At 41.8% G+C, this 13,114-nt stretch overlaps 1 protein-coding gene across 4 annotated transcripts in view; it reads left to right on the top strand.

Annotated features, from left to right (window-relative positions):
• NIPBL (NIPBL cohesin loading factor) overlaps window positions 1–13,114 on the top strand; it is a 192,843-nt gene that overhangs the window by 83,701 nt on the left and 96,028 nt on the right. For 3 of the 4 annotated variants that reach the window (XM_089687840.1, XM_089687839.1, XM_089687841.1), the window contains exons 9-10: window positions 3,010–3,621; window positions 9,447–11,378. In XM_089687840.1, coding sequence (XP_089543966.1) covers window positions 3,010–3,621; window positions 9,447–11,378 — 2,544 coding nt within the window. The remainder of the gene's footprint in view (window positions 1–3,009; window positions 3,622–9,446; window positions 11,379–13,114) is intronic. The other variant, XM_089687842.1, reaches the window with a different exon arrangement.

The raw sequence follows: 13,114 nt of genomic DNA, 5'->3' as shown, positions 1-13,114 counted from the left end.
TATTTTATTCAAACGTTTTTTTTCCACTGTTTAATTTTATTCTTTTTATTAAAATGTATTGCTTTCACAAGGGAAGAACATCATCTCTTGTGATAGCATGAGCCAGGACAGGTCCTCTATGGCTGCTTTACAAGCCTGTAATGGCTTGTAAACAAACAAACCAAAACTGGAAGTGACAAAATCCTTGTTGCTTTTGGTTTCTAATGTCACAGAGGTGGAGGAACACGGAAGTTTCTCCCATTCTTCCTATAGCATCTGATGCAACAGGTCACATCAGTCCGTGCTGCCCACTGGGATGGGAGAGGCTGAGAAGGGGGGGGCCTAGAGGAGGTGATCTGATGGCTTTATAGCCAACCAGATCACTTTTATTCTGTAGTTAATTGCCAGCTGAAAAAGACCAGTATTCCAGGATCACGTCCAAGGACATCTGTATATTCATCCAGTGGACAGGAAGCAGTTAAAGTTCACAAAATAATTAAACTGGCCTACCATCCGATGCTAACTTCTGAATGCTGTTTCACATCTTGGCAGATCGAACAAAAACAGTTGTAATAATGAGCTTTATACGTAAACTGAAAAGTTACTGTGTTTACTGTGGAGCAGGCTTGTCACAAAATGGGTAAATATTTTCCATTTTTTTTCCTTGTGTACCTGCTTGTATTTTTTTGAATGAGCAGTGCTCAACTATTTCATCTTCGTTGATAGGGCAGGAGCAGGGCATTATGAGAGGTGTCACAATGAGACATGCTTCTTTTTGGCACTTGACAATGCTGTAGCAAGGGTTTATAAGTGAGCACTGTGGCATGTCAAGCATAGGTACACTCATCAAGACTACCAAAGAAATCCCAATCCATGCAATGAATGTATGCCTTGTGTACAGGAAAACAGCAGGGAATATTTTATTGTACAAGACTTTTTGGGTTAGCAAACCAAAACTACCCAAAGCTGATATTTCTAGTTTGGGTGGATATTGATCACCTGCTGGCTTTTTGCAAGGCTACTGCGGTCTCCCTGTTGGACTTCACCAACCTTTCAAGTTCCTATGAAGCATTCATTACTCCGGAAACATTCAAAGAACATCCTAATTTTAAAAAAAAAAAAAAGTTTGCATAGATTTTGTTACATAGTTAGTCTGGCTGAAAAAAGACAAAAGTCCATCCAGTTGTTGCAATAGCTTATGCAATATAAATGATTGGTGAGCTAAAGGGATCCTGACACCCAATACATTCCCACAGTCTGATGGACGGGCAGGACATCCCGCCCCTTTGCCTTATGGATTGACATACACAGTGAAAGTTAAAGCTGCAGCACTTTTCATTGGGAAAGAAATAAGCAAATATTTGCATCCACTAAAGTGCGTTAATTTGGATCTTAATTCATGTTTTTGTCCGTTTCAGAAGCATAGCAAGACAGGTTTGTAGTTTTCAAAGATACCAAAATGTAGTTCTTAGTCTTAAAACGCCATCCTTACAGTGCTTTCAGTTCAGGGCCCCAAATTTTTATTTTCTTTTTGTTACAAGTCCTTTATTAAAAAATAAATATCCCTCCGAGGTAGATCCAACAACTATCACAACGAATGCCAGCCACGCCTCACATAAAAAAAAGAACAAAAAACAACCCCCACTCGCCGAACACATCCGCTCCCAAAGGTAATTGATATTTAGGTATTTGACCATTAACAACGGTGCCTTGTGGGTGCTGCTATCAGCAGTCTTCATGTTCTCTTTTACTGATGTAGCATGCCTCAACTCCGGGACACATGACCCAGAGTTGCAGTGCCATGGGGACCTACTGTTTACAGCTGACAAAATAGTTTAAACTTTGGATACTTGCTTCTACACGGTTTCACTTTATGTTGTAACTGTGGCCAGGCTAAATAGATTCAAATATTTACTTATTCACAATAATGTGATTTAAAACAGGCCCTTGGTGAGCTCTGTTACTGCAGACACTGGAGCAGTGATCAGTTTCATAGCAGAGGCTCTAAAGTCTATAGCTATTCAAACAGTTCCTCCTGCTCACTCCTCCCAGCGGTTACTCTGCAGTTCAGCTTACCCCTCCCAGCGGTTGCTCTGCAGTTCAGCTTACCCCTCCCAGCGGTTGCTCTGCAGTTCAGCTTACCCCTCCCAGCGGTTGCTCTGCAGTTCAGCTTACCCCTCCCAGCGGTTACTCTGCAGTTCAGCTTACCCCTCCCAGCGGTTACACTGCAGTTCAGCTTACCCCTCCCAGCGGTTGCTCTGCAGTTCAGCGCACCCCTCCCAGCGGTTGCTCTGCAGTTCAGCGCACCCCTCCCAGCGGTTGCTCTGCAGTTCAGCGCACCCCTCCCAGCGGTTGCTCTGCAGTTCAGCGCACCCCTCTCAGTGGTTACTCTGCAGTTCAGCGCACCCCTCCTGGCGGTTACTCTGAAGTTCAGCTCACCTTGCCAGCCCCCCCTCCCAGCATTGACTTGGCAGCTATCCCAAATGCAAACAGAGGAGGTTCTCTGTGAGGGAGATGGGGGTGGACACAGTGAGCTGCTGACTTGTAAGATTTCAGTACTTCTGCTTCTGTATTGAAATTTCAGGATGAATTGTCACACTGCCTGTTGATCGAGTTCAGTGAGGTTGTGTTAAAGCTGCTTGTTATGAATATGTAAATATTTGAATGTTCATAACCTGACCAGAGGTTGACTTTAAGTCAGTTTTAAAATAATTTTAATGGGGACTGTCCTGCATGCAGCAACACCACACAGTGTGAAGGATTGTTCTGCATTTTGACACCCATGTGCCTGTGTCCTAAGGCTGACCATACATTATACAATTGTACAATTTTCGTTTAGATTTATTTTTTATAATATGAGGTCAAACCTAAACACTTTAAATTTGTATTCAATTAGGCAGGCCCTTGCACTACATAGTTGAAGGTAAATCTAAAGGAAATTGAACAAGAAAATTGTATAATGTATGGCCAGCTTAAGCCTTCACAAAAAAAAAAAAAAATCTGTTCTTACACCTGTTCTCCTTTCTGTAGGATCACGGCCATTAATTCTTCAATCCCAGCCTCCTCCCTATGCCTCCCCACGAGACGCTCCTCCTGACATACTGCTGGACTCACCTGACAGAAAGTTGAAAAGACAGAAAAAGTTAAAGATGAGTAAAGATGAGAAGGAGCCAAGTGAAAAGTCAGCTATGTATGACATAATCAGCTCTCCTTCTAAAGACTCCACCAAGCTTACTTTAAGACTGTCTCGTGTGAGATCTAATGAAATGGACCAGCAAGGAGACATGCTCCCTGGCATGGAGAACAGTAATGTCAGTGAAGGTGATCCCTCATTCAATGTTCAGTACCCTGGGCACCCATCAAAAACTCCAGTCACTCCACAGGACATAAGTCGCCCTTTGAATGCTGCTGCTTGTTTTCAAGAGCAGACTGAGTTCCTGCAAGTACAACAAGTGCCCGTCCTACAGCCCAACATGTCTGCAAAACCGTCTCAACCTCCCGTGGCTCAGTCACAAACTCAACCAACAGGAAACATAACGCCATACGACGAAGTGGAACTGGATGCTCTGGCGGAGATAGAAAGGATAGAACGGGAATCTGCTATTGAGAGGGAGCGCTTTTCTAAAGAAGTTCAGGATAAAGGTAGTGTGGGGTTATTTTCTATTATGTTTTCTACAGCTGGAAATCCCCTACGTGAGAGATTTTTTTTTAATCACTTATTAGTATAAGAAATCCCTTGTTGACAAGTCCTGATGTTAACGTGTTTAATAATCATAAAAAGCTTAGAATGATTCTGTTACCGACTGATAAAGTAGTGAGAGAGGCTATAAAAAATAGCTCTGCTGAGGGTACTTAGCAGCTCTGGGGAGAAAATTGGTGATTCAGACAGAAAAACACTCCCTATCTCCACACTCCACTGAGATAAACATTGCTGGCAGCATCTTTCTGCGCTGTTTGCTTCCTCTTCTCCATAAACTTAGTAGGGTGGCAGAGCTGAACATGCACAAATATGTAGAGCTCTGCTGCTTTTGTCAGATTTGCTCCTCTAAGCTTCCATTCACACCATATGCGGTAGGAATGCACTGAACGGTTATTTCAGTGCAGTCTCACTGCATGACAAGACAAAATGCCTCATCTCCTGTGTGCCCGATTCACACCACTGCATTGTAGTAGTGCCCTGGCAATAGGATAGTGCATGCACTAATTTTTTGCAGCACACCGCAGTGCGAGGCACCTCCTCACACTGCACGGCAGCCAGTTGAACTTACCGGAACATTTGTGTGACATTTTAATAAAGTTAGCTTAAAAAAGGAACGGTGTGGTACACAGAGATGATTCCCGCTGAACCACACCACACACCAGCCACTGCGGTATAAAGCGGTTGCTGGTGTGAATGGACCCTAAATGTGGGCAGATCGTGCTTTTACAATTAAACTGCTCCTTAAAGCGATTGTAAATGTTTTTTTTCCTGATAATGAGCATGTTATACTTATGTGCTCTGTGAAATGGTTTTGCACAGAGCAGCCCTGATCCTCCTCTTTTCGGGTCCTCTACTGGCACACGTGGCTCCTCCCCCCACTGAGTGTCACCATAGTGCCACCATTTGGGTGTGATCCTGAGCTGCGGTCTGTATTTCCTTAGACACACAGCACGGCTCGACCCCACCCCTCTCTCTCTCTCCTCACTGGCTGTGATTGACAAAAGCAGGAGCCAATGGCTCTCGCTGCTGCCTCCATGGAACATGAGAAAAAGTAGCTGCTGCTCCTGAACACAACGCTGGATCGAAATTGGGCTCCGGTAAGTATTTATGGGGGTAGTCCTGTTTAGAGAGGGTTTTTACCTTGATTTCAATAAGATAAAAGAAAAAAACCACCTACTTTTACAACCACTTTCACGCTTATGGGCAATCAATGGCCTCTTTCAGCAAAAGCCAGTTGCTTGTACAACATCTACAACACAGCTTGGCACATCTAAAGTACACGGGAAAGCACACCATGAAAGGGTACATAAAATGTGAGTTTAAAATGAATAGGTGTGAATGGGTCCGAAACATAAACTCTACAGATTGATATTAATCTGCTAGAGTTTATTGGTTTACTATATTTAGTTAAAATATCCAAGGCTACATTGGTGTAGTAAATCTTATCAAAGGGAATTGGTACGATAAAATCACCTAGATGAAGAGGTCTTCAAAAACATAAATTTCCTGACGTGGTTGGCATCCAGCGGTGTCCTCACCCCGAGCCAATTCTTCAGTCAGGTGTTGGAACCACCATCTTGACTAAGGGAAGCCAGTAGTGAAGCCTTGTTGCTTCACCGCCGATTTCCTACTCCGCATGCTCGAAGCAAGCTGCAGTCCTCTTGGATCATGGAAATGTAGGCTGAACTTCCGGCTGAGTTTGCCGTGGGTAAGTGGGAGCTGGTACCTGTCAAAACCAGATATCAGGTACCTGCTTCCCCTCTCCCCCACCAAAAGGTTCCAAATATGGCAGCAAAGGGGGGAAGGAGGCAGAAAAGCAGAGCTTCCACTTTTGGGTGGAACTCCGCTTTAAGCTTTGCTTTTTGGCTTTTTAATCTTTTAACCCTTTTGCTGCCAACCTAGTTCCTTCCCCTAGCTTGCATGCTAACACCGTTTATGGACATGCCTTACTCCCAAACATATGTTTTTTGAAAGCATAGGTCCTTTAGAAATACAGTGTAGTACCTTCCATTTGATACATCCTGCAGTGCATTTATATTTAAAATGTTGATTAAAGCTGTAACACCCTGTTGCCCACCCTGCTGCCCTCAGGGCGCCTGCGGACTGCAGTCTTCATTTTCCTCACCTAGTTTCTTAGGCCAGACAAAAACATTTTTTGGACTGGGTTATAGTCATTAAATGACTTGCTTTGTTTCTTTCACATTTACTTTTGATGTCCGTCACTTTCCTTCTTATGTTTTTTTTTCTCCTCTGCTCTTATTTTTAATAGATCTTGCTGAAAGAAATATCAGTTATTATTACACAGGATTTATGTAGCGCCAACAGTTTGCTCAGCGCTTCACAATATAAATCAGTTTAAAGGGGTTCTAGGGAGCACAAATGCGAAAGTACTGAATTGTAAAGAAGCAGTAATAGCAGTGACCTCTAGCATTCTAATAGAATGTGTCTCCAGTTTGTGGCTTTCTTCTGAAGTATATCTCCAGCCTCCAACAACTCCTGCAGCAAATTTTAGGCTTTGACCGTCTTTTAGCATGCTCAAAGCCTTTGACGATCTCTGGTTCATGTCTGCAGTTTCTGTCAGCTTTCTATAGCATAGGATTCACTAAGCCCTTGTTCACACAAGGTGCAACTTTATATACGCAGATTTTAGTGCAAGTCGCACATGATAGTGCACTAAAATAGTTCAGGAATCTTTTTCAGTCGCTTAGACTTAAGTTGCTCCGATTTGAGTGGTTCCATAGCAGCAAGTAGAGTGCGGTTTGTCATGCGACTTTTATCTGTTAAGTTGCTTGACAAGTTGCGCCAAGTGTTAGGGCTAAGTGTTATTTGTGGCCCTTTGGTAATGTCAGTGGCCGCACTTGAGTCCCCCTATATTAACCATTTGCCCTCCAGAAGGTTTACCCCCCCCTTCCTGAACAGGCCATTTTTTTGTGTTACGGCACTGTTACTTTAACCGACAATTGTACAGTCATGGTATTTGATCGCCTGTGCGGTTTTTATTTTTTGCACTATTAAAAAAAATAAAAACAGATGAACAGTTTTCAGAAAAAAATATATTTTTGACTTTTTACTATTAAACATGTCCAGTAAAGAAAAATTTAAAACATCCAATTTCGTCATAAATTTAGGCCAAAATGTATTCTGCTACATGTCTGTGCTTAAAAAAAAAATCCCAATACGTGTAAATTTAATTTGTTTACGTGAAACTTATAGCGTTTACAAATTGGGGTATAGATACTGGGCTTTTTTTTTTTTTTGGTGCTAGTAATGGTTGTGATCAGCGACTTATAGCCAGACTGCTGCGGGCATTCTGACACTGGGGGGAACTGACTTGGTGTCATTGACATCCCCACTGACACCAATACAGTGATCAGTGCTAAATCACTGACACTGTGCTAATGGCACTGGGCAGGAAGGGGTTAACATCTGGGACGATCAAAGGGTTAACTGTGTGCTGTGTGTGTTTTACATTATGTTCTGTGTTTGTGCTTTACTGTAAGCACACTGGTTTGCATGGCTGTGCAAAGCAGTGTGCAGGAGCTGATAGGGAGGAGAACCAGTTTGCATACTAACATATATATATGTGTGTGTGATTTTGCGCACAGCTGCCGCCCTGTAGCAGCAATTCTTCTACGGTGTGGAGCTAAAGCGGTTAAGAAAGTTGGCCACCACTAACGCAGTTTAAACTCCAAGCTTTCCAATAAAAAATTTTAAAAAAAAAATGACTGTCCATTTAGTAAGTAAATACTGATATGCTCCTTGTATGATGGTAGTGGGGTTGACAGGTCCCAATTTGCACCCATATAAGTGACCATTTGCCCATTTTTAGGTTTCCCCAATATTTCACATAATGTGACCCTGGTTGCCACTTTCTGCATCATATAGTACCATAGTTTGTGTACAAATGGGGATGTGTATGACTGGCTACATTTTTTTATTCTTATTATTATTGCAGAATTTGTGGTTAGGCTCCATGCACACTAGCATTTTTTATAAGCTCAAAAAAAAGATAGAAAAATATTGCTGGATGAAACATGCTGTTAGGAGTGTTTAGTGTTTTTTTTCTGCTGGGATAACACTCCCCTAAACTCTAGGAGCAGAAAAAAAAATTTTTTTTCTTTGTAGAGTTTTTGGGTCTGTTTTTCCAGCAGAAAAAAAACGCAAAATGCTCCTAGCAGCTTTTTTCTAGATTTTTTTTTTCCTGTGTCTATTTTTCTACATGTACTGTAAAAACGCTAATAGAATGCTAGCTCTCCTAAACGCTCCTGGACATTCCTAAACGCTACTACAAGCCGGCCCAAAAACACTAATAGTGGTTTTCATCCAGCCTTTGTTTCTAGTTTTTTTTGAGCTTCTAAAAAACGCTAGTGGGCATGGAGCCTTAAGATGTAAAATAAGTTTACAGGCTTATTTAGCAAAGGCATTTAAGAGCCCATTCACTCCATGCACATTGAGCTGTCAGATGCTTAGACAATTTGCCTCTGGCCCTGTGAGTTCAGTTCACACAAGTGCACTACTGTGCTGTGCACTGGAAAAAGTGAAACATCCTTCCCCCCCCCCCCCCCCCCCCAGTGGAGCATTTTGCGATGCAGTTTACCACATCACAACCTGCTGCAGTGATCAAAGATTGAAACCAATGCTTCATTTATAAAGTTGGGGGGGGGGGGGTATTGTAAACCGAGTGGTGCATTATTTATAATGCGTTGGCAGTGGTATACCGTGGCTACTGGTGTGAATGACCCTATGAGCAGTAACCTAGAGCTACTAGTCAAATTTCAGCTTACTGTAATTACAATAGTTAAGAAATGAGTTCTGATTGGTTGCTATTGTTTCACTCTCTGCATACTGTATAGGCATACAAAAATTGCTTTGCATTATAAATACACTTCCTTGTTGGAATTCTTTTGTAGTATTGATTATAGCTGTTCATTTACTTTGATTATACTGTTTAGCTAAAACTACAGTATATCCAAGTTGAAGACCACAAACTAAATGAAATGTATTTTAGTGGTTTTATTTAATTGATGAAATAATGAAGTAGCCCACACCTGGCCATGAAACAGCTTTTGATTCAATTGTCCAATTACTTTTGGTCCCTTGAAAAAGGGGTGATGGCTACTGTTAAGAGCTGTAATTCCTAAACTCCTCCTCCAATTTGAATGTACAAACCCTCAAATTAAACCTGAGATTGTGCACTTTCAGCCCATATTCATTATATAGCTATAGCTTGAATATGTTTTGGTCAATACCTGAGAAAAACTAAAATTTGTGCCTGTGTCCAAATATATATGGACTTCACTATATATTAATATCATTCAAGAAATATGTCGGCTGCCATTACTAAGTTCTAGTGCCTGGCGAATGCAACAGGTTTAATATGTTCTGAACTACTTGCCCATAAAAGTATAGGAAAAAGCCATTTTTTTCCCTCCTGATTTATTTGCGATTTGGTTGTTCTGAGTTAGGGACTTAAAAGTATAGACACCAGACATAGTGGTTGTTCTGGGTTATGGACTTCGAAGTATAGAAACCAGACATAGACTAGGCAAATTGGCTATGTGACCTCTTGGGTTGTCTATTTGCATATCGTGCCTTGTACCCTAGTTGCTGTAATTCCTGTCCTAATTTTTTGTGACTTTATAAATCAATAACATTGTATATTGTGCTGAGGTTTCGTTTTAAAAAAATTGATGCCCAGGTTCTAGTTATACATTGTAACCGTTGTATAGTTCTTCATACTCATATGATCCTCTCTCTCTATTTTTAGATAAACCCTTAAAAAAGAGGAAACAAGATTCCTACCCATTAGAAGCTGGAGGTGCTACTGGAGGAAACAGACCAGCTTCCCAGGAGGCGAACGTGGCAGGAAATGGGTCACGGCCAGCTTTAATGGTTAGCATTGATCTTCTGCACACTGGCAGAGGGGACTCTCAGGCAAATGTAACTCAGGATTCAGACTTTGTAAGGAAGCCCGAAGAAGCAAAATATTGTAATGATGGATTTGTTCCTGCAGCACCAGAAGACCCTACTGGAGTTATAAAAAATGTCCCGGAAAACCATCCGGAGACACCAAAAAAGAGGTCAGAGTCTGAAACTGAGTGTACGGAGAAGCCCGTCAAGAGCACACCTGTGTATTCCAGCGAAAACTTGCAGGAAGAATTACAGGGAGAAAGTAAACCATGCGACATCAAAGCCGAGCCTCCTGAGAGCGCAGAGGAGGCTATGGTTTGTGAAGATGGCAAAAGTGAGGCCAAACCTGAAATATGTAAGGAGAACAGCGAGCAGCTGGAAGAGAGTAAAGCAGCAGAGTGTGCAAGTGAGGATGTAAAAACGGAGGCAAACCATGGTGACATCACTAAAGAATCCAAACCATGTGACCAGGTGGAGGAGATTAAGCTAAATGAAAGCTGCAATGACTCTAATGAAGAGGAGAATAAACAGGAAGAGAAACAGACCCCAAGTACTCCAAAGCTGCGTAGTGAAGGAAAGTCTGACACTCCTAAGCAAAAAACTGAGGGAAAGCCAGAGACAGCAAGACAAAAGAGTGAAGGTAAACAGGAACAAGCGAAACAAAAGAGTGAGAGCAAATCTGAACAACCTAAACAGAAAAGTGATGGCAGGACTGATGGACGTACTGATAATCCTAAACAAAAGTCCGATGGACGTCCAGAGACTCCCAAACATAAAAGTGAAAGTCGGCCTGAAACACCTAAGCAAAAGAATGATGGCAGGCCTGAAACACCACGACAAAAGAGTGAGAGCCGTCAAGAGAGTCACAGAAAAAGTGATGAGCGCCATGTGTTGACTAGACAGCGAAGTGAAGGGCGCCCTGAGACCCCAAAACACAGACATGACAACAGAAGAGACTCCCTCAGGCTTTCTTCCGACAAGAAGTCTGATTCATCCAAGCATAAAACAGACTCAAAGCCTGATTCTCCCAGGGTGAAATCCGAAGGTCGCTCTGATGGGACAAAGTCAAGAGTAGATGGAAGGCCAGGCCATGAGTCTTCAAAGCGAGATTCTGAGAATCCAAAGCAAAAATCTGATGACAAGGGGGATGCTTCAAAAGTTAGGAAGCCCGAGTCGCTAAGATCTTTCAATAAAAATGAACAGGATACAAAGCATGGGAATAAACCTGATCCTTCAAAAACGGATAGAAGTGAAAGAAAGCATCGTCATGATTCAGATGAATCAAGGGACAGACTTTCTTCTGGAGAGCAGAAGTCAAGATCGGGAAGCCCACGGGTTAAATCTGACAAACAGGACACAAATAAACCTAAATCTGATAAGCCTGCATTGAGATCACCCTCTGGTAAAGATAGTAAAGATGAGAAAAGGACCGATGGTAACAAAAGTAAGGTGGATGGCAATAAGGCCCATGGTGACAACAAGGCTGGGTTTCCAAGTTACTTGTTGGGTGGGAGTCAGGGTTCCCTGAAAAACTTTGTCATTCCAAAGCTCAAACGGGATAAGGATGGCAATGTTACCCAGGAGTCCAGACGGTCGGAATTAAAAGGGGAACAGAAAAACCAGGGGGATAAAGTGGGCTTTGTGGAAGATCTTAATAAAGGTGCTAAGCCTGTTGTGGTTCTTCAGAAGCTATCTTTGGATGAGGTACATAAACTAATTAAAGAACGAGAAGACAAATCCAAGGGTTCATTGAAATCAAACAAAAACAAGCCATCAAAATCCAGCAAAGGTAATTTTAAAAATGTCTTTTTTCAGCTCATTGATGTTTCTTTTTGCAGGCTCTTAGGAATTGAGCTCCTTAATTTGTCGCCTTTGTGTGAGTACGAGGTCCTGACTTTGTAGTACGTTTTTTCCCCAAATGTAGACTTCCAGCTTTAATATCACTCTAAATAGATAGCCCAACCATATCCATTACAGAATGATGCGGCTGCTGTGCGTAATAAGAGACTGTAGAAGGATGAGCTGCATACAGTAAGTAGCGCTGTGAATATGCAGCAATATGGGCGGCTTCCTGTCTGCTGCCGGAATTAGAGAGTTGGGTTAAGTGCATTTCTGCCATTCAGGAGCAGGCTTGTATTTTTATTGAGTGTAAGGTGTCATTTGCATGGATGTCATCCATTCACACCTCCACCAAGAGGAAACATTGTAGGCAAATCAATTGGCCCAAATCACTTATACTAGAAATCCAAATTGTAGATGTTTTAGTGGTTGGAAATCTGTTTAAATGCTCTTGCTGCTGACAGGATAGCAGCAGTGAAAGAGTTAAATAACGGTCTGTAATACTTTAGCATTTAGACATGCATATTCTGAGGGATGCTGATTTTGAGGAGACTTCGTATTTGACTGTTTGTGTCCAGACTGGATATCCAGTGTGTGTAAAATGCTGGTGGCTCAATCTTCTGTTTCACATATTAAAGTAAACAAAAATGTACTTGTTGGTACTTTCAGTACTTATTACTGCTTTCTTGCATTGCACAGTGTATATCTTTTAGTTGGAATGGTTCTATGTTGTTTTGAGATTTGGTGCATTTTCATCTTTTAATGTTGGATCAGTAAAATCTCCCAAAACATCAACCTCAAACTACATTAATGTAAGCCAACAGACAAAACGTTTGTTACGTAAAACTGGTATTATATTTTGTTTAAAGCAATATTAAACCAAACGCAAACATTTGCTATATTGCAACTTACCAATTCTTAGATGTGATGGCTGTATTTTTTTTCTGTTTTCAGGCTTCCTTTTATTTATAGCTGGTGATCCAGCCAGTAAGTCTGTTGTTTTTAACAGAAAAGCCCTCTTGCAGTTACAGGGGTGAGATAAATGGAAAAACCAAAACAGCTTTCATTTATGTAAAACCTTTACACCAAAGTATTAGAAGTACTGTCAGATTTAAATACAGTAACAAACTGAAGCCAAACTCCAGCTAACACTCTCCTTCCTCAAGACTGACAACGCTGCTATCCAATTCTTCCCCCTGTGCGCCTTCATCCAGAGCAGTGTCTGTAAAATACAATTGTGTTACTAGCTAGATATCCAGGGGGAGAAACAGAGGGGAAAAAAGCCTAAAAAAGAATACTAATATAGCCACTACATCAAATGATTGGTAAGCTGCAATATATTATATTTTCGGTTTTGGATTTATTGCTGTTTTAATGGTTTTGAGGCAAAATGCCTAAAAATTGCCCATAAATTGTATACAAGCCAGCAGGTGGATGAAGCCTGCCTTTTAAGTTACACAAAGCCAAAGGTTTTCATTGTGCGCTATTACAGCCCTCTAGCCACTGGCGTCCTGATAACCAGTGATGTTGTCATAGGTTGGGCACCTGCGCAGCATCTGTGTTCGCCCCCCCCCCCCTCCCCTGTTCCTCTACGTCAGCACTGGGGTCAGTTTTTTTACATTTTAGACTGGGATGCCTCGAGATTGAGCATAAACTTAAAAGGTTGAAAGACACTGGGGGGGGGGG

Source organism: Staurois parvus, unplaced genomic scaffold (genome assembly GCF_062004578.1).
Source record: "Staurois parvus isolate SC_StPar_1 unplaced genomic scaffold, SC_StPar_1.0 ptg000438l, whole genome shotgun sequence".
Classification (NCBI taxonomy): domain Eukaryota; kingdom Metazoa; phylum Chordata; class Amphibia; order Anura; family Ranidae; genus Staurois; species Staurois parvus.
Note: the sequence above shows the minus strand (reverse complement) of the source record. Positions and strands in the feature narration are given on the sequence as shown.